Genomic DNA, 21,965 nt, shown 5'->3' with positions numbered 1-21,965 from the left:
GAACACCCAGTCCTGCCTTGCAGGTCCCAAGGGGGGACGTAAGTATCCAGAGGACACTGAGCAAAATGTCATTCTGCAACCCTGGCTCCAGAAACCCACCCACCTGGCTCCCGAGTGAACATGACCAGACCAGACTGGAAGGGCCCCTTCCCTGGCCCTCACTCAAGCCCCAATGTTTACCACCCCAGTAACGAGAAGAGACCCAGTCGTCTCCCACACTGTCCCAAGAGCTGCCCCAGTCTGCTCACCTCAGGGCTCCTGAGGACAGGGCAGTGGGCCAGCTACGTGGAAAGAAGAGCTGGTCCTCAAATTTGTTGGTTTGATACTGGGTTGTCCAAGCACAAATGCAGATAGACAGGTGGCACACATTAGCGGGTTGGAGTAAAATTGGCCATGCCCCAAGTATGGTATTAATGAGGTGTTTTATGACAGTTGTTTTCCCTAGAAGTGATAGAGAGTGATATATTGTCCAGGGTGGTACAGTGCAGTCAGAGAATATGGGAGCTGGAGGCAAACGGACCAACAGCCAGATCCCAACTTTGGCCCTGTGTGATACTATGCATTTGGACAAGCCATCTCATTTCCCCAAGCCTCAGCTTTTTCAACTGTAAAGTAGGAACGATATCTCCTACCCTGCTTGTTGTAAGGATTATTGATGATATAGGCACTTGCTTGGTGATGGCCATCACATCGGGGCTCCTACTCTATGCTGGATGCTTACCCACCCTTCTCCCTAGTATTCTGCAAATTTCACAACTTTTGGTATACCAATGCACTAATATTTACCTAATAACTCTCTAAGTCAACTCACTTTTTAGTTTAAGAAATGTAACCATGAAATTACAGGTTTGATACGCTTTTTTTCCTAACATGCCTTACAACATATGCATAACTATTAAAACAATACTTTTCTTTGTGTGAGACCAAAAAAAAAAAGGAAGGAAGGAAGGAAGGAGAAAAGAATCAGTGTGCTAAGCAACACTGATATGCACACCACACTTGGGGACGCCCAAATGTCCAAATTTAATTCCCAAGCCGTCCTGTCGGGAGGAGGATTTGGGAGGAGAATGACTCCCTTTTTCAAGATAAAGAAATGGATTTCCCGCTCAACAGCACACATCCAATCAGTACCTTTGAGAAGTCAGTTTGACATTCCTTCAAGACATTTTCTTTTTTTTTTTTAAGTTTATTTATTTACTTTGAGACAGAGAAAGAGAGGGTGAGTGGAAGTGGGGTCAAAGAGAGAGGGAGAGAGAGACAGAATCCCAAGCAGGCTCCGCGCTATCACTGCAGAGCCCGCAGATCTGGATGTGGGGCTCAACCTCACAAACCATGAGATCATGACCTGAGCAGAAGTCAGATGCTTAACTGACTGAACCCCCCCCAGCTGCCCCAAGACATTTTCTTGTTAAGAGGGATCTTTCAGACCCTCAATCTTCTTCTTGACTGTAACCAAAAAGAGAAAAACATGGTAGGGAGTGCTCCTCGGAACACGCAGCTTTCTGAGAGGTTGTTTTCCTTTTGAAAAGATTCATATTCATCTCAGTCCCTTGTAAATCAAACCCGAACCTCCAACGTGAGGGGAAAACGTAAACAACTTTGAATGGGTTGACTGGACGGTGCCAGCTGTGGGTCTTCAAAGCCAATTTGTGCTTCCAGCCAAACCATATTTAGGCGTATCTGCCATGAGATTCCTTGACAACCTCCCTGCTCCCCCCTCCCCACACCCCAGCCCACCTTCGCACTCATGGGTTAGCTAGAAATCCCCTCCACCTCAATGGAGGGCTTGGGGTGGTGGCCCTGTTGGACCTCAGGAATCTACATGTATTCATCGGAGCCAAGCCACCTTCACGACGGCATGCCTTAAATTATGAGGTATCTGGAGACTCTAGTCCTGGGGCACTGCCCCTTGCCTTTGTAGTGCTGTCCCTCTTGTGAAAGCCTCAGTTCAGGGGTGCTGCAAGAGTTCTCTAGGACTCTCTGGGCTGCAAGAGACAGAAGCCACCTCAACCAAAGAACTCCTCATAAGGATACAGAGGCATCCCAAGGAAATCAGGGCAGGACTGCAACAGAGCCTCAGGAAGGGCTGGAACCGGGAGCCACAGTGCATCAGAGCTCCCCGCCCCCTCCCCTGAAAGCCTTCCCTCTCCCAGTTACTTCCTGTGTGTCTCATTTATGCCCTGTTCTGAGCAGATCATCTGTCCCTGCTTCCAGCATCCTTGGGGCAGAACGTGGCCATCCACAGCCACCCAGAGAGAGAGAGAGACTGAAGTGCTCTATCAGGCCTAATCCCATATGCCCCCAAGGAAGGGACTATACAATCTGGCCTTCCAGTCTCTTCTCCTCCCTGAGCCAGTGATCTTTTCACAATGTAATCTGGTCATTGTCCTCCTCCCCCTGTGTTTGCCTGTGTTATGGGTTTTGGATGTTTGTCTATTCCCGTACAACCGCTCACTCCACCAGGATAGGGATAGGTCTGTTTATGCTCCTAGCACCTAGCAGTTGCTCCTCAATAACAGCAATGCTCCTGCTGGAGCCTTGAACCTAGTCATCCCTCAGAGCCTTTCGGAGCAGCTGAGTTTCAAGCCCGTATAAAATATTTGAGATGCTGCGCTTTTGGAAACTGTGTACGATGCCGTCATAGGAAATTATATCCCAAATCATAAGCAGCTGTTCAGCTCCTCAGAGTGTGGTCCATGGACCAGCAGCATCAGCATCTCCAGGGACCTTGTTAAAAATGCAGGATTTCAGACCCAACCCCAGCCCTACTCAGGAGGAATCTGTATTTTAACAAGTGTATTCACGTGCACATTAAGGTTTGAGGAGCGCTGGGTTAGGACATCCTTTTATACGTTCCTATATCCTCCCTTGATTTCTTTGCATTTGTAAGTGCTTCTTTAGTGTTGGACTTCCTTTGTAGCCTGTGAGCCTCCTGAGGACAGGCGTCCTGGCTGTTTTGCCCAGCTCCTTAACCTCAGTGCCTGGGGTGTGGCCTGGTATACATGGTCAAGGATGGTTTTTTCCCCCTGAAATGATCCCCCAGAAAAGGGTCCATATGACATCTTTCATATTCTAGAATACTCCATAAGTTATTTTGTTTTGAACAATAAGCCCTGTCCGGAAGAGGCATATTAATGTTGAAAATGACCTCAGTGCTAGTTTGGATGTTTATAGAGGTCACTCAATGGGTTCAGTGAACAATGCATAAGGAAATGCAACCCAATTTAGTCATCATTTCTGGAAAGTATGACTTCACGGTTGTAATCACTAGATATCACCGTGCATGCCTTTTGAAGATCATCTTAAAAAGTATTGCAGTATGCCGTTGTGCTGTAGGGTCGTGACATACATCCGCTTGAATTATTAAAAAACAACAACAACAACAACAGACAGCTCATTGAAGACTTTCCTCCCAGCTGCACACTGTCGCTCATGCTACAGCATCGGGTCATGAGTAGAAAGTCCCTGCCTTGCCTTTTCCCAACAGGTCATTGAAGGTGATCAGTTTTACTTCCTGACCTGGGAAATGGGGATGCTGTTCTCCACCTCTGCTTGCCTTTTGGCATCATGTATTCCACTAACTGGCTGAGGGCTGGGCTATCCAGCTATCTGCTGGGCCCTCACCTACCCTCAATACCCTCAGTCTTGTGCCCCTTGCACTACCTGTAGCCTCCGCTGTCTGTAGCACAGGGGATGTGGCGGCTGTGGGCTCAGCCTTCTGCAAAGCTGTGAGGTCATGAGAGCTGTGGCAGGGCCTGTGTGTCGTCACATTTTCTGTTCTTGCACACCCCTCCACCTTGCACTCCCTCTTGCCCTGTGCTTGTTTGCTGCCCCTCCCTACAAAGTCCCACCCAAATCCGCATCTGTTCCCTCCTCACTTTCTAATTCCTCATGCTCTAAACATTCACTCCCTCTGATCTTATTCCCATTCCTCAGGGCCCTGCAGCCAGGATTTTAAGAAGGAACTAAGGGACAAGAGCGTATGAATAACTGCGAGACCCATCTCTTATTATTATCATAACTGCTGCAGTGGATTGGACATCCAGTTTTGCCTGGCCTCTGGGTTGGGTGTGCAGGGGGATGGTGGTGCCATTCTCTGGGATGGAGAAGAGGAGAATGGGGACTTTCTGTTGAAATGTCTGACTGAGCTGAGGAGGGAGATCCCCATCCCTGGGCCCACCCTTACAGCAAGAAAGTAAAAATAGTCTGGGGGTGGGTGCAGCCATGGAGTTTGTGGTGGAAGGTGGGAGTGAAGGTTGTTTGGACTCACATTATAAGGGATCTTTGTGGAATTCACACTTTAGACATGGGGAGCCAGTGAAGAGTCAGGATGGTGGCATGATCTGATTGACCATCTTAGGAAAATCCCTCTCATAACAACATAGAGAAGGGATCGGGGGGTGGGGGGCAAGACTGGAGGCAGACAGACCAGTGAGGAGACATGGGCCACCTGGACTGAGGCAGTGATAGGAAAACAAAAGGTGAGAAGGGTGGATGTATCAGAAGTTTCCAAAACAGACACAGGGTGGCGAGGAAAGAAAGTTACTGAAGGTAACTTCCTGCTTTCCAGGTGCGTGGCTGATAAGGTGGGGGACCCAGTCCCTGAGGTAGGTGCCCTGGGAGGAGGTTTGGAAATGCCAAGTTTGAGTTGCACCTCCAAGAGAAATTGTCCAGGAGACGTTTAAATATGTGGGTGGGGCTGGGCAGACCTGGGCAGATTTAGGGGCCACCGGGATCAAAAGTGAGGGCAGGGATACAGAAGGCGAGAGCTGCTGTCCAGATGAGAGGCAATGGTGGCTCAGCCCAGAAACAGTGGCAAAATGACCCAGAGAAGTGGATGGAATTGAGAAACCTGTAGGAGGCAGAATGGACAGCACTCAGAGATGGTTGGAATGCCAGCGATGAGCTGGAGGTGAAAGTCAGAGGTGGTTCCCCCTTTTCTAGCCGCAGCATCTGAGAGGAGAGCAGTGCCACCCATGGGACAAGACATAGTTTGTAGGGGCAAGATGATGACTTAGTATGGGTTCTCCTCAAAGCAGAGCTTGAGGCAAGGATTTGGGTAAGCCATTTTTTAAGGAGGTGTTCCAGGTGGGAAGTGAGCCAGGCAAGAAGGCATGCTGATGCAAGTGTATTGTTGCACGGGTCGCTGCTGCGCGCTCCGGTGCCTCGGCCCACCTGGGAACTGATGACGGACTCTGGACCACACCTGACAATGGTCCCTGGTAGCTGGTTGAGCGTCGCTCCTGGGATGTTAACTCTCCAGCACTTCCATGCTGTTCCTTGTTGTGGGTGGAGAGAGAACTTTCTCTGGTGGTGTAGACAGCTGTCTCAGAGTAGACCAAGGAGGTGTGGGCAGGACACCAGAGGCGTTTGCTACAGGTCATGACACGGCTCAGATGGGTCGAGTCTCAGACATCTGAGACTTCCAGGCAGAGATGTCCCCAAACAGAAGATGGTGACACTGCAGTAGGCATCAAGGATTCCTGACACTGTGCCCTGGAAGGGTGGTGGGTCTTTGTAAGTGTTTAGAGCCTGTAATTATCAGTGGTCTGGTTGGACCCCTCAGATGAACTCCTCTCCCACCCCTGGGGCTGGCTGAAAAGGCAGTGCTTTAGAGCTCAGTTCACTTCTCACAAAACAGTCATCAACTGTGAGTACATCCCTCCCTCCATCTCTGTGTATTGAGAGTGCCACTTGTCAGTGGTTCCAAGAAGTGGGGCTCATTAGGCAGAGAGGAAGCTGGGGACCTGGAGAAGACAGGCTCATCTGAGAACAAACTAAGAGAGCTGGGGTGTGGTGGGGAGTGCCACCACGAGCACATCACCGAGCTAAGTGAGTAAGCGAGCAGAGAGTGAGTGGAAGGAGTGCCGGCCCAAGGGTTGATGCCGTGTCCCCGGTCCTCACTGCACCCTCTCTAGCCACAGAACACAGGCAGGCATGGAACAGGCTCGCATTTCTTTTTCTTGCCCTTTGCGGCGGGACGATATGCTTCTCTCAGCACCACCCAGTAGAAATAGGATGCCAGCCGCAAATGTAATTGGAAATATCCTAGTAGCCACAGTTTTCAAAATAAAAAGAGACAGGTGCAATTCATTTCAATAGTAAATTTTATCTAACCCAATATCCAAAATACTATCATTTCAACATGTAACCAACACAAACAATTATGAATCAGATATTTTACATTTGGGGGTGTGGGGCTAAGTCTTCAAACCTGTGTGTATTTTACACTTAGAGCACATCTCAGTTCGGACCCACCACATTCAAGGACTCACTAGTCACATGTGGCTGTGACCACTTACTGGGTGGCCCCAGTCCAGCCTGTCTGCCTTGAAGAACCACAGGGAGGAGCCAGCTCAGCCCCACCCATCTCTCTCTGAGCATCTCTTCATTGTAGGTTCTGATCATCATAATACAATAATTATGGTAACTGAGAATTGCACTGTGGTGAGAGCTTTATGGACTTGACCTTTTTCAGCCACATGCCCTGCTACACATATATTATTATCCCCGTATTATGGGTGAAACAGTTCAGACTGAGTAGGGAATAGAGCAGAGACATGGGCCCTGGTTCCAGCATTGAGGGGCCTGGGTTATCTTTTGTGCACAGATTGGAAGCCACTTCTGCACAAAGCCTTCCCAGAGCGTTCCCCTGACACCAGCCACCATGAAGTCATTCCTCCCTCCTCTAGGCTCTTTGCTATCTGCGTATCTTGATAAACCATGCCTATATCTTCTCTCCCTGCTGCTTGTGAGCTCCCCAAGAAAAGGGCTGTGTGGCGGTCATTTGTGTATCTCCCCCCACCCCCAATTTTACTCTGCACATAGTAGGTGCTTGAAAATGGGGAACAAATGGAAGGAAAAGTAATATTAATATTGCTTCTTCCTAATTCATAAGAGAGAAGGCATTTCCCCTAAGCATTCCCCCTGGCTGATAAATGAGTAACTCATTTCCCTGCTCTGGGGCTCAGCTTTTCCATCTGTAAAATGAGAAGGTTAGATTAAATCTCTCGCTCCAAGAAATTCCATGACTTGGTAGCATTTTATGTTAAGGGTCTGCTCTGTGCAGGGCTCTGCAATACAGATAAGAATTAGACAGGTTTCCTTCCATCGAGATACTCAGGGTCTAGGGTGGAGGTTCTGTACCTTTGTGGGGGGACTAGATCTCTTTGATGGCCTCTCCCCAGGGTGATGCTCCTCCCCTCTTTGTATCTGTGGGCAGTTTTAGGGAATCCTTTCAGTTTAGACAAAAGCCTCCAGAGGCCCACCCCTTCCTTCCAGCCTTGTCTGAGCTGGAGCTAGGGGCCACGGAAGCATACCGTGTTACCAGAGGAGACTTCAGTGCAGAAGGAGAGGCAGATGTGCAAATAAGCCACTTGTCTCCAGTTGGAGAGGTGCTGAAACACGCAGGCCCTGGTGACCACTGGAGCTGCTGGGGAATGCTGGGGAAAGGCCTGCTGGTTGTTAGGAGTTTGCTGGGTTTTCAAATGAAGAAGGCCTCCTGCAGGGAAAGTACACGGCACGTGCACATGCCCCGGGGTGTGAAAGGGTGCCGGCTTTTATGGACACTGAGTAACTATGCCTCTGGAACAAAGCAGAGATGAAACCGGGAAGATGGGGGTGAGAGGGGCAGGGCGGCAGAAAGGACAGAGAATGGCAAGCGGGAGAGGAGCCAAGGGGAGGTGGCCGAGTACTGGATACTTCGGAACATGCCGTAAGAGTGGGGATCAGGGCAGGAAGTCTCTACAGAGGTTCACAAGGACCTCAGGTCAGACGTGGGCCTTCCAAGAAACGAGCTGAAAAGTCAACACAACCTCAGACCCTGTGGGACAAGGGCTGTCTGTAAATTCAAGGTGTTTCCAAGGCTGTCGCTGCCCCCTGAGAAGGAGCCTTCCGGGCAGAAAGCTGTCCTAACCGGGCCTCATCATGGGCCTGCTGAGCTGCCAATAGGAAGCAGGTCTAGCTTGGAAAAATGAAAGCAGGGAGCTTTTCCCTTTGTGTGGTCCCATGGCGACTCTAACTCTGGCCCTGTACCGGCCTCCAGAGGCTGTGGTTAACATTTGGGGAAGTTAAAGGAAATCATTTTCTGGCTGCCCAGGCCCCGGCGGGCCTTCCTTTTTGCTAGAATTGCCTCAGCAAGGTGTCTCCACATGGCTCCCCTCACACCGGGCAGGCACCAGGCAGAGAGAGCAGAATGCCTTTGAGTCATTCAAAGCTGAGAGTGTGGGTTTTTCCTTAATATGTGTAGTGGTGTGGTAGATGGAATTATTTCATGGTGGGGAGATGAAAAGGAACCCTTGGGAACAAATTAACTAGATCCTTTCTAAGGTTCCTTCCAGATTTAACACCCTGATCCTGTGTGGTGCCAGCCTCTAGGCTGTGTACCCTCTGCTGTCCCCTAACCAGACTGCTTTTTGAGCTAGCTATACAGATGTTTCTGACTGCTCCTTAATCAAAAGGAATGGGGGCAGGAGGTGATGGTCCATTGGGACCTATTGTGTGCCAAAAATTGTGGGGTTTTTCTGAAGTTGTTTTTTTTTTTTTTAAATTTTTGAGAGAGAGAGAGCATGAGCGGGCCAGGGGCAGACAGAGAAGGGGACAGAGGATCTGAATCTAGCTCTGCACTGACAGTGAGCCTGACGTGGTGCTCGAGCTCACGAACCACGAGATCATGCCCTGACACAAAGTCGGACGCTCAACTGACTGAGCCACCCGGGTGCCCCCCAATTTGTTTACAACAACATGACGTGAGGGAGGGGGTTATGATTCTCATTTGACAGATGCATTCACTGAGGCTCAGGGAGATGTGCACATTAAATATGAATACAGGACCCGTGTGATAAACCCTAAGCCAGGAGCTAGAGAAACAACAGAGAACACAATGTAAGTGTGGCCCACACTCAGGGAGCTTATTGTCTAGTAGGGGAGAGAGAGACCCTAGTGAAACACCCCCACACATAAATGGTATTAGGAGAGTCGAGTCTGGGCTAGGGAAGGCTTCCTGGAGGAGGTGACCCTTGAGTTCAGATTGGAAGCATGAGTAAGTATTAACAAAGCAGAGAGTCGGGAGCCGGATGATCAAGCAGAGGGAAGAGCACTTTCAAGGCCCTTGAGGCAGGAAGGAGCTTCGATCTTTCCCAGGGCTCAGAGGTGTGTGTGGCTAGAGCATGGAGAGGGTCATAGAAGGCGATATTCACTGAATCCTGGGAGGAGTAGACGGGGATCAGCACCACATGACCTCCTGAGTCTGGAGTGAGCAAAGAGATTGCATGAGAAAGAGAGCAAACTAGATTCTAGGTTCTGTGCCTGTCATACCTGTGATTTCATTCAATCCTGGAAGCCACCCAGGGGTAAATATTTTCGCCATTCCATTTTATGCAGGAGAAAACTGAGGCTCAGAGAAGGCAGGTAAGCATGGCCCCACAGCTGGTCAGAGGTGGCGCTGGGCGTCCTACCACATTCAGTTCCAAAGCCCAGGCCCTCCTCAGCTTCTCACCTCAAGGGCCTGGACACGGCAGCTGCCATCCCCGCACCACCCGCCTGCCACGAGCCTCCTCTTCCAGGTGCAAGATTTCCCGCAGGGAGAGCCTGGGCACACGCTCCTCAGCCCCGTGTTTTTGGCTTCTGGCCTGCCTCTGTGGCATCCTTGCTTGGAATCAGACAGAGAAACTTGGGGTCTGGTAATTGTATTCCATTAAGTCTAATTAAGATGCAAATTTGTACAGTTAATGAAGAAGGCAATTTGGAGGCAGTTTGGCTGGTGACACAGGACCCTCCTCGGTGCCTTTCCTCTCAGTAGGTGGGTCTGAGGATATGGAAAATGTATGCACCGCCACTCACCAAGCTGCCTCTGGCCGCTCTCCAGGGATCAATCCTTTCTGCTGAAGAAGGACAACCCAGCCCAGGTAGAACACACTGTGCACAAACGACTCAGATCACATAATCCCTGACGCGGGGATCACCTCGTTCTGGGCCCTTGGACCCCCACGCACAGGCTCTGCCCTGCCCGGGTCCCCTTATGTGGGTAGGAGGGCCGGAAGCAGTTTTCTGAAACCAGACTGCCTGGGTTCGAATCCTGACTCCACCCTCACCAGCTGTGTCTTTGGGCAAGTTTCTTAACCTGGCTGGGCCTCAGTTTCTACCTCTGTGAAATGGGACACAAATAGGTCGCTGTGAAGATGAAGTCAGATAATGCATGGAAAGCGCTTAGCAAGCCCCTGGCACGTGGATGTTGGCCACTGTGGGTAGCAGTTCTGCCCCCAAATCCTAGGCTCACAAACTTCTTTTTGCTGCCGCCAGAGGTCTCTCGCCTTGGAGTTGGACTTTACTCAGGTCCTGGATCCCCTGTCCCTGTGGTCCACCTGGCTGCAAAGCTGGGGTACACCCAGCCTCTGACCTTTGACATGGATTGCCACTTATGGTTGGCTGTTCTCCCATCCTTGGATACCAGAATTGGCCTCTGACCTGGACTTTCTTTCAGTACCTGATCCCACTCCTCCTATCACCTGGCTCCCCCTGCACCTGTGGCCAGATTCATTTATAAATACATTACTCAACTGAAATCATCATGATTATAGCTGATATTTGTGGAGGGCTCACTGGGTCAAGCTCTTTGCCTACAATCATGTTATTTTGTCCTCACAACAATTTATAGACGCAGAAGCTGAGGCTCAGAGAGGTAGAGTGACTTGTCCAGGGTCACACGGCTGGTATGGTAGGGAACTGAGCTCAAACTATGTCTGTCTGACTTTTTAAGCCTTTTGTCAAGCTACTCGGGAATTCCCAGGTGCCTGCCATGAGCCAAGCCCTATGCCCAGCGCCTGGGGCAGAAAACACCGTCTGTAACTTCGAGGGCCTCGCAGATTTGTAGGAAAGAACAGACAGGAGGACAGACCATAACAGCAGGGTGGAAGTCCTGTGGCGGAGGGAACCCATGGGGGGAGCACTTGGTTAGGGAGTTGAAGGATGGGTGGAAGTCTCTGGAGATTTGCAGTGGAAAGGGCATTCCTGGAGGTGGGGAACAGCAGGAGCAGTGGCATGGAGATATGAGATACTTGGGTGTATTGAAGTTTGGGGGTCAGGAGTTGGTGGTAGGCAGGGAGTGGCAGTGGGAGGGGGAGCCGGGAAAGGCAGGTAGAAGCCAGATCACGCTGACCCTCAAAGGCTAGGCCAAGTCAGAACTTGGCAGAGGTTTAGAGTGACGTGTTCAAGACTCAGACAGACCTGGGCTTGAGTCTGAGCTTGTCCGCTCACTGGCTGTGTGACCTTAGACAAGACTTTACCTCTCTGAGCCTTGGTTTCTTGGTCTATAGAATGGAGGGGGGTGGTAATCAAAAGGCCTCTCTTCCAGATTGGTTGTAGGAAGATTCACAAAGGATCAGGACCATCTTTGCAAAGTAAACCTTCCATATGCACACACTGTTGCCCTCATTTGGGAGGCTAGGAGATAGGGAGCCACTGCAAGAGCCAGGGGACAGGGGTGGCCATCCCCTCATGTCCACTGGGTCTGTCTAGCCTGTGCCCTGACAGCTGTCAAGAGGGATGGGTTTTGTGGACCACCCAAACCAGATCAGTGGGTAGAGAAAAGGGGGAGGTTTCCTCATTCAGAAGTTTATTGTTTAAAGGTGAGAACAGTCTTTCCACATTGTACAGCGTATACAAGAGTGGGGCAAAGTGGATTAAGCGTCCAACTTCAGCTCAGGTCATGATCTCATGGTTAGTGGGTTTGAGCTGACCCTCTAACCATGGGTCATGACTGTTGGGCTCCGTGCTGATGGAGTGGAGCCTGCTTGGGATTCTCTCTCTCCCTCTTTCTCTCTCTCTCTCTCTCTCTCTCTCTCTCTCTCTCTCTCCAACCCCCGCCCTTTCCCCATATGCTCGCAGGCTCTCTCACTCTCAAAATAAATAAATACACTTTAAAATATTTAAAAAATAAAATGGTATAAGGGTGTATATTACAAACTTTCACATTCCCTTCACAATCTTTTCACATCTGTTTCTTGTTGTACCCATTCTTCCCTTAACACTTTACCTTAAATGAATTTTATATTGACTTTTTTTTTTTTTTGCTTAACTTTGTCCTGACACAATACTATTTATTAAATCAAAAGCTTAAAAAAAAGTCACTTAAAATCCTACCAAGGTAAAACTGGTGATTTTCAGGAAACTTTTCTCCCAGGATACACACTCATCCAATTTTGCATAATATGATTATACGCTATTTTGTGCCCTTCTTAATTTGACAGCCGTGAACATCTTCCCATATCAACAGAAAAAGCCACATCATTATTAACAGCTGCATTTTTTTTCTCAGTGTTCACATGAGCCAATATTTAACCAATCCCATAATGATTGTTGTTTATATAGTTTCTGGTTTTCCAATAATAGAAACAACTCTGGTGAACACCTCTTTGTATGCTGTGGGATGACAGATTCTCAGAAATAGAATTGCTGAGGAAAAGGATGTATATTTTAAAGACTTTGAGTACAAAAAAAATTACCAAACTGCACTCCTGGAAGAGAGCCCTAATTTAGACCACCACAGCTGTAAGAATGCCAGCTTTCTGCACATTCATCTGCCTTGGATTGCTCATGTTGATAGGAAAATAAAAAAGCCCAATTAGGAAATACAGTTGACCCTTGAACAACACAGGTTTGAACTGCATGGGTCCACTCGCATATGGATTTTTTAACAGTATAAGACTGTAAATGTATTTTCTCTTCCTTATGGTTTTCTTCACATTTTCTTTTCTCTAGCTTACTATAAGAATACAGTATCTAATACATACATAAAATATGTGTTGATGGATTGTTTATGTTATCGGTAAGGCTTCCGGCTAATAGTAGGCCATTAATAGTTAAGTTTGGGGTGAGTCAAAAGTTATACATGGGTTTTTGACTGTAGGGGGGGGCGGGGGTTGGTCCCGTGACTCCCATGTTGTGCGAGGGTCAACTGTACTTAGCAAAGAGATTTGGAAATTGTTTATTTGTGGTGGTAATTTTTTTGAGAGAGAGAGGACAAGCAAGGGAGAGAGGCAGAGGAAGAGAGAGAGAGAATCTTAAACAGGCTCCATGCTCAGTGTAGAGACCAACGTGGGGCTTGATCCCACGACCCTGGGATCATGACCTGAGCCAAAACCAAGAGTTGGACGCTCAACTAACTAAGCCACACAGGTGCCCATGATGGTAATTTTTGTGTAGAGGCTCTTTATTCTTTTCTTGGCACATCTGATCTGACAATAAAACTGCTTCTGGTCTGTTTGGTGGAATTAAATCTATCAGTAGTTTATGTGTTTGCCTCTTAGCCCTGTGACTTCCAGAATCTCTTCTGTCTTAGCTCAGGCTGCCACAGCAAAGTACCATCGACTGGGCGAGTAAACAACAGACATTTACTTCTCACAGTTCTGGAGTGTAGGAAGCCCAGGACCAGAGTGTCAGTATGGTCAGGCTCTTGGCAAGGGCTTTCTTCCTGGCTTGCAGACAGCCACCTTCTCACTGTGTCCTCTCATGGCACAGAGAGGACCCTCTGGTGTCTTTTCCTCATCTTATAAAGGCACTAATCCTATCATGGGGTCTCTACTCTCACAACCTCCTCTAAACCTCATTATCTCCTAAAAGCTCCATGTCCAAATACCATCACATTGGAGTTAGGGCTTCAACATGTGAATCGAGGGGACGCATTCAGTCCATGGCATCTTCCGTGAAGACAAGTTTGGGAACCAGTGGGCTAGATCAGCACTTTCATGTGAGTTTTGTCTCTCCAGCGGTAGCCAATCAGCCCAGTTGTCTATTGAGTTTCTACTACATGCCAAGCTCTGTTCAGTATACTCTCTTTGTGTATTGTGTCAGTGGAACATCCCTACAGGGAAGTAATTATTAACTCCATTTTACAGAGGAAGATCCTGAGGCTCAGCTAGTAAGAGATGGAGCTCTGATTGGGAGGCTAACTCCAATTCCCTGCCCATTGTCACTCTGCTGCCTCCCCAGATAGACTGTAGACATGACTTGTGGAGGGTAGGGGTATGTCGTGCTTGCCTCTGGATCCTATCCCAATGTCAACACAAGGTAGATAGAATCTAGTCCAGCTCTTTATGGGTAGAGTGAAGACCTTAGCATTAGATGACTTGGGTTTGAATCCCCCCTCTGCCCTTACCAGCTCTGTGGCTTTGTCTTTGGCTTTACATCTCATAATTGGGGTTCATAATCTCCACTTTGAAAAACTGCTTTGAGGACAAAACCACAAATAATGTATGCACCTGGTACATAGTAACTACTAAATAAACGTCCTATTTTTGGTATATTCATTTAGTCCCCCAAAGACCCCTGGATCCAATGAATGGAGCACCATGGAGTTAGAGATAATTCCATGGACTCTCAGTATAATAACATCATTCATTCACTTATTCATTCACTCAGCAAATATTGATGCAGTGCCTGTTATGTGCCAAGCATCAAAATCCAGCGATGAACAAGATAAAAGGTCAGCTCCCAACGAGCTTACCTGCTAGGGGGATTGAGATAGAAGATAAAGTAGCAAGCAACTAAATCTGTTTCAGTAGTGCTGGGTGCTATGAGGAAAAAAAGAAAGCAGGATAAGAGAAAATATCAAGCAAGCAAGTGAAGAGATTAGAAATAACAAAAGAGAAGGCTTGGGGAGGAGAATTCCTTAGACCAGAGATAAAAATGAACGCACCATGGGAAATTTTTAATTAGCAAATTTGGTGCCTAAAGCAAGCAGCAAACAGAGCTCTCAAGCCAACGTTGTAAATCCTGAGGAAGGGGGTGCCAGCCAGGGGCTAGAGCTAGTGGCCCCCTATTCCAGTGATTATAATAATCACAGAGGTTGCCCATTGAGCTCTTTTGTTTCCAGCTGCTAGGGGAGTACGTTATTGCCGCCACATCAATTCAGCACAATGAGAAATGAAATAGTATTTCATAATCAGGATGAGACCTTGTTTTACCTTTCACACCAGAGCAGGTCTGACACCCGCCCCAGTTCTGGCCGTAGGCAGGGCAGCTCCAGACCCCAGGGCGTGGGCCTCAGGACCCAAAGAGCAAACCGTGGGCAGTGTTGGAAGCTCAAGTCAGGATAATAAATGCAGAGCACTGGGATGGACCTCAGCAAGGAGTGGGCTTTCAAGATTCTTCTCTGCTGAGATTTGCCCAGGAGAGTTCTCAGCCCTGCCAGGAACCGAAACATCCTTCTTGAGAAAGGATCTGGGGCCACTTCCTGTAAGCTTAGATGCATGCAGCTCCTGGCCTTGTTCCTATGGTTTGGGGCAGTGTCTCAGATCAGAATCATCCGGGACTCCTTATGTGAAATGCAGCTTCTGGGCCTCATGCCAGACCTCCTGGGTCCAGTTCCCCGAAACCTGCCTTTTGACAGGCTCTTCAGTGGTTCCTGTGGCCTCCAGAGTTGGGGAATGGTTGGTTCGTAGGGGGGTACCCTTCAGGAGAATATTTGCAACCAGGATTGTCCTAGGACCACCAGAGCATGTGCCTACTGCTGTCAGATGGAACTTGCCAGTCAGGCTCAGGGGCAGGGGCCTGGCCACATCCCCAGGACTGTATTTTTGCCTCAGAAAGAACTGCAGCAGGAACAAAGGCAAGGCAGGAATTTCAGGACTTGGTCTCTGTCATGCTGTGAGGCAGTCTATGTGAGAAGGCTCTGACATACTTCTAATGAGAAGGAAAAAGAAAAAGCTTTGTATATATATATTCTGGAAGCCAATGTGTGACTTTCACATGGATTGTTTTCCAGCCTGGACACAATTTGCATTTCTCTCTGGTGAGTCATTACAGAAGTTACCTTTTTCTCTCTGCTTCTTTCAAGCGAAGGACACATTTCATGGAGGGGCTGAGACCACCCCAGGGACAGGCCTAGCAAGTTTACACTTTGCCGAGTCCAGTTAGAGGACCCACTGAGGCCATCACAGGACCTCACCAGTCCTGTGCTGTGGGGGCCACAGACTCTCCTGACAACCAAAGGGATGGTCATGCCATCCCTGTTAGATCGGGGTTGTTGTCAGGCTATCTAGCTGCCATCATGCTGGTTTTAATGAGAAAATGTCCACAAGTACCTTTGGGCATTCATTCAAATAACAATCAGACCGTATGGCATAGTAATGAAGAGCATGGGTTCTGGGAACCATCTTCCAGCAGCTTCTCATCTCACTCAAAGTCAAAACCAAAGTACCTACCACATCTGCAAGGCCCCATGTGAACTAATCCCTGCCACTCCTCTGCCTTCCTCTGTCACTCAGCTCCAGCCATACTGATATCCTTGGTGTTTATCAAACATGTGAAAGATGTGTCCACCCCAGGGCCTTTGCACAGGCGGTTCCCGCCTCCTGTGATGCTCTTTCTTCTAGACCTTCGCATAACTCATTCCCTCACTTCCTTAGGCCTCTGCCCAAGTGCCACCACATCACCCTGACCATCCTTTATACAATAGCACACCGACCCCAGCCATAATAACCCTCTTGTTTTCTCAGAGCATTTATCACTGCCTAATGTAGTATTTATTTACTGTTTTGTTTTTTTGTTTTTTTATAAACTGGCTCTGCCCACCAGAATGGATGGGAACTTTGTCTGACTTGGTTACTGCTATTTTCCCAACATCTAGTATATGTCTAGTGTATTATAGACCCTTAATATTGATTGATTACTCGATTGAATGAATGCCTAGCTTTGTTTCTTGCTAACTGGGTGACCTTGAGCTTCTTAGCAGTTTCCAAGTCTATAAAACGGACAATGATAATAGAGGCTTACATATTAAATGTAAGTCCTTTGCATGGCCAACACAATACAAGTGCTCCCTGGTGATAACTGACCTTAGACTATTATTACTTAGACCAAAAAATTAAGATAGAATGTACTAAAGAAAAGGAAAGAAGTGTGCAAAAGGCTGTCATGCTGAGAGATGACAGAGGTTCTGACCGGGTCAGGTGGTAGGAATCAGAAAAGCACCTCAGTAGGGGTAGCACTTGAGCTGGGCCTTTGGGTTGGGCAGGATCTCAGCAGGTCAGGAGGTCAGTACATTTTATAGAATGGTGGTGCGACAAAAAGCTGCGTGAGCAAAGACACAGGAGGCAGAGAGTTCAGGGACTGGTCAGGCTTGCTTTTTTTTTTTTTTTTTTTTTCCGTTAAAAAAACGCTTTTAAAGTAAGAAGTGAGGAGGTATTGTATACAATCAGATAAAAATTCAGGTTCTGCCTCCTGTCAGCTCTGTGACCTGTGACCATTACTTAACCTCTCTAAACCCTGGTTTCCTTATCTGGAAAAGAAATTTTAAAAGTACTTAGCTCCTAGCATTGTGCTGGCCATTTAACAAGACAATGCGTATAATCCCCTAGCACCACACCTGGATTCTAGTAAGAGCTATAAATGTGAGTTGGTGGTCCTGGAAAGAAGCAGACCTGGGGGTAAGGAGCCCCAGGTGAAGTGTTCACCTCCACCCCTGACGTGCTTGGTGATTTTGCCAAAGTCGCTTGTCTGAGGTCCAGTGCCTCCTGATTCTCCTGAAAATCCTGTCCTCTGTAAGAACTATCACTGAGGCTGGTAGCTGCTTGCTGGGACCTGTGGCACTCGGGGCTGAACCTGCTCATACTTGTTTTTCCTCCAACAGAGCAGAGCCTCCCGTGGCCCCAGGAAGCAGCAGGCAGTGAGAGGTGTGGAGTCCCCAATGCCTTCCTGTGCATGCCTGTAGCAGGTGAAAATGCGCTGGAGACACAAGACGGAGACAGTAAATTGCTTCCTGTTGTCTTATGTCGGGAAAATAGTGCTACTTTTACCCTTCTAGGCTTGGGCTGCCTCCCACAAGCCTTGTTTGCCTCTCCCACCTTTCTACTGCCTTTACCAGGCTGTGTGAGCTTAAAGAACAGACAAGTGCAGAGCAGTGACCCGGAAAGGGTTCCCTGCCTCTCATAGTCGTTTTTCCTAGCCAGTGTCCTTCACAATCCTGCTTCCTCAGGACAGGGAAAGAGACAGCCAACCCTTGATTCCTTGACTGTACTGAGAGGAGAGACTAAGTCAGATGGAGGAGTCACTGAGGTTGCTGCTCCCTGAATATCTGGACATGTGAATAGGAGTTCGTAAGAAAATGTAAAATATAATTCAGTCAGTGCACTGGCATCTACTAGACATTCACATTCAATCTACCTTGAATTCTCAGGAAGATTCTAAGAATCCCCTTCAACTGACAAATCCTTTCATGTTAGACACCTCCCCACCCCAGAATGCTGCAAGGAGTTGTTTGACCTGTTTCTCTCCCTTCCCTTCCCTTCCCTTCCCTTCCCTTCCCTTCCCTTCCCTTCCCTTCCCTCCCTTCCTTTTTCTTTCTTTCTTTCTTTCTTTCTTTCTTTCTTTCTTTCTTTCTTTCTTTCTCTTTTTCTCTTTCTCTCTCTCTTCATTCCTTCCTTTCTTTTCTTTTTTCATTTCTTTTCTTTTCTTTCTTTCTCTCTTTTCCTTTCTGTCTTTCTGTCTTTCTTTCTCTTTCTCTCTTATTGTGGAAAAATGAACATAACATAAAACTTATATTTTCACCATTTTTATGTGTATAGTTCAGCAACATTAAGTGTATTCACATTATCATGCAGCCATCACCACCATCCATCTCTAGAACCTTTTTCATCTTACAAAATTAAACCTCTGTACCCATCAAACACTAACTTCCCATTCCCCCTTTCCCTAGCCTTGGCAACCATCATTGGACTTTCTGTCTCCACAGATTTGCCCTAAGGATAGAATCATACAATGTTTGTCTTTTGTGACTTGCTTTTTCACTTAGTACAATTTCCTCTAGGCTCATCTCGGTTGTAGTATGTATCAGAATTTCATTCCTTTTTGAGGCTGAATGATATTCCATTATATGCACAGACCACATTGTGTTTATTCATTCATCTGTTGGTGGATTGCTTCCACCCTTTGAGTGATGCCACTCTGAACATGATTATATCAGTTTCTCCTTCAAATTGTCCATTAATCCTTTATTCCAATTATTGTGTAGTTGTTCTGATGGCAGTTAGCTAACACCTCTCTTTAACATCTACACCCTGGGCTCAGGAACTGGGGGAATAACAAAGCAGCAGGAGGCAAGGGTCAGGGTGGGGGTGAGGGACAGCCAGGGTTGGGTCAAGACAAGGAACCAAAACATGCTGTATATTCACAGCTGTAACTTCCCTGGATTAGGAAGGTTCTCTTGGTAACCATTTATGAAGACTATGATTATTTCCTAGTGTCTGTGGTTGTTTTCATAAGAAGCTAAGTGGTTCCCATGTTATTATAAAACCCAAGAGTTGTATGGAATTTTAACTGAAATACCACAATCTAAGGCTATTTGCCTGTCATTCATCCATTTGTTCAACTTCCTGAGTTTACTGCTCTATTTAAATTGTTACAATCAGTGGAGGTTTTACTGAGTTCTGGCAAACAGAAAGAGGGGAAAAAAAGCAGTGGAAAAAAGTAGGATTGAAGCAGATTCCCATTTAGGAAAAAGATGGGAGGCTGACAAGAAAGTACAGTGGTTCAGGTTGCTGACTGCTGACACATTGTGTGGCCAGGGCCAAATTACATACATGTCCAGGCAGAGCAAGTGGTCCTCTATACCAGTGTGGTGTCAAGGCACTGGGAAGAATCCATCCTCCATCCTGAGACATCCACCTCTCCCTTCCAATCAAGGTGCCTCACATTCCACCATTCAAGCACATTAGACATGCGATGATAGTTGTCCAAATGTGTCAGAGAGGGTTTTCCATTTTCAGAGCCACTCTCTAAAATGCAGATGTTCCTTCAAGAGAAGTCTGAATTTTATAGCCATAAGGACTTTTAGAGTTCCTCTAGCTCAATTGTTATCAAACTGTACTCTGAGGAATTTCTGGGCATACTGGGGCAAAGAAGGTCGCAAGAGTCAAGCAGATAGGGCTCTGGGACCCCCATTCCTCCCCCACTAGTCAGAGCAATCTGCTTTTATCTGATTATAAACTTTTTTTTTTAATATAAGAACCAGTAGTTGAACTACCAAGGAAAGTGGTGTGGGATTTGAAAGCATCTGATCTAGTGCAACCCCTTTGTTTGACAGAGGAGGTCCAGAGAAGCTGAAAGTCACACAGCAAATTCATTCAACAAATATTTACCAAGCACCTACTATGAGCCAGACACACAGTAAACAAACATGAGTGGACAAATCCTGTGCCACGAAGAATGGGCTCTTCTCTTTAGGGTGGGTCCTCTGCAGATTTGCAGAGGATGGGGATTGGATGCACGGGGAGCATCAGCAGGGAAGGGGACAGCCTTCCCCCCACCACAACGTGTGCCTGCCAGATTAGCCTCGTCCCCCACATATGAGTGATGTCATCTCTCCTGTACATGCAAAAAAGAACAGACATATGTTCTCCTTAGTGTATTGTTCCCCCACTGTATTGTTCCATCCTTGCTGATGCCCTACAATATGTGTACCTACTGTGTGCTGAGCAGTGCTGGCATATGAGGCTATAAAGCTGATGAGGGCATGGCTCCTGTTGCCAAGGAACCTCCTGCCTAACAGGAAAGAGAAAAGCTCCAGACAAATGACCACGCTGCAGAGTCAGCACTAAACGCCAGCCTTGGCATTAGGAAGGGAAAAGACACATCTATCCAGGGGAATGGGTCCTCTCTTATCTTCCCAGATTTTTAGTTAGGAACTTGGATGTTGGAGTCTGGAAGCCCTGGATTCAAAGCCCAGCTGGGCCATGGAACCATGGAGTCTGGGCAAGGGACAGGAACAGAGTTTCATATGAAAAATGTGGGTGATAATGATAGTTCCTTCCTGATGGGGTTGCTGTGAGATTAGACATGATGAACACTTAACCTCAATAGATGTAGCTCTTATTTCTAGGGTTTACAAATAAGGCAATGGTGGGAGAGAAACATTCCAGACAAAGGCACTGCCCAGATACAGCACCCTGAGGGCAAAGCAGGCAGCCTTGAACAGGACACTCCATGTGCTGGTGCAAAGAGCCATGGAAAGGAAGGTGTGATGGCAAATGACACAGGAAGGTGGATCCAGTGGCAGTAGGGCCCTTCCCATCCCAGATTGAGGACATAGGCCCCCTAAAATCGTTTATTAGCTTTGATCGTTTTCTTATAGAATCCTTGGGATTTTGTGTATGTAAGATCTTGTCATCTGCAAACAGAGAGGTTTTACTTCTTCAAGTCTGGATGCCTTTATTACATTCTCATGCCTAATTGCTGGGCTGCCTTTAGCTCCTTTTATTTTTGGCTAGGTGAGAACCAGGCCTGGCAGGGTCAGAGAGAGGGACAGACTACCCTTTGGAGGGCTGGCCAGACAAGGGAGGGCACGCAGGCATAGCCCTGTGAGTGCCAGGGCAGACCTCTCAAGCCCCACTGTGACAAGTGCTCCCAGGCTAATGAGCAGAGGGGAGGACACAGGGAAATGCTTTTCTGTAGCACTCATAGCTGGAGCATATTTCTAGAGCATTCAGTAACTGTTTCTTGAGCAGCTCCCTGGTTCTTGGGGCTGAGGGCACAGAGATGACTCAGACTTAAATTTGGCACCCACGGTCTAATGAAAAAGTCTGATCAGTAATTAAGGTATTACAACCCAGCTTGACAAGGGTTACAACAGAGGTCTGTACAAAGTTCAGAAAAAACCTAGGGAAGGAAGCCAAGGAGCCCCGTCTAGTAGAACTCAGCCTTAAAGGAAGTGACATCAGAGCTGGTTGTAAAGCATTAATTGAGTGTATTGCCAGGCGGAGAAGAGAGGGAACAGGCAGCCCAGGCAGAGAGAACAGCATTTGCAAAGGTATGAGGGTGTGCGAGAGCCAGGCCTGTGGAGACAAAGTGGAGTATCGAAGAGGGAAGTTGGGTCCCCTTGGAAAAGGCTCTTGTGTGAGGTCAAAGATTTTAACATGCAAAGCGCCACACTGCCTGGCCCTCTCCCTCGGTTTCCAGAGTAGACTATGGTTTTG

At 47.6% G+C, this 21,965-nt stretch overlaps 1 protein-coding gene across 3 annotated transcripts in view; it reads left to right on the top strand.

Moving 5' to 3' along the window:
• Window positions 1-21,965, top strand: part of HRH1 (histamine receptor H1) — a 78,040-nt gene that overhangs the window by 36,198 nt on the left and 19,877 nt on the right. Inside the window, exon 1 of one of the 3 annotated variants that reach the window (XM_053218942.1) lies at window positions 17,149-17,743. The exons of 1 other annotated variant lie outside the window; for it this stretch is intronic. In XM_053218942.1, the coding sequence (XP_053074917.1) occupies window positions 17,698-17,743 (46 nt within the window). In that variant the 5' untranslated portion in view covers window positions 17,149-17,697. Of the gene's footprint in view, window positions 1-17,148; window positions 17,744-21,596; window positions 21,800-21,965 lie in introns of those variants that run through there. One more of the 3 variants, XM_015074655.3, reaches the window with a different exon arrangement.

This window comes from Acinonyx jubatus, chromosome A2 (assembly GCF_027475565.1).
Source record: "Acinonyx jubatus isolate Ajub_Pintada_27869175 chromosome A2, VMU_Ajub_asm_v1.0, whole genome shotgun sequence".
Lineage (NCBI taxonomy): Eukaryota > Metazoa > Chordata > Mammalia > Carnivora > Felidae > Acinonyx > Acinonyx jubatus.
The sequence above is the reverse complement of the archived record's forward strand: the minus strand, read 5'-3'. Positions and strand labels throughout refer to the sequence as shown.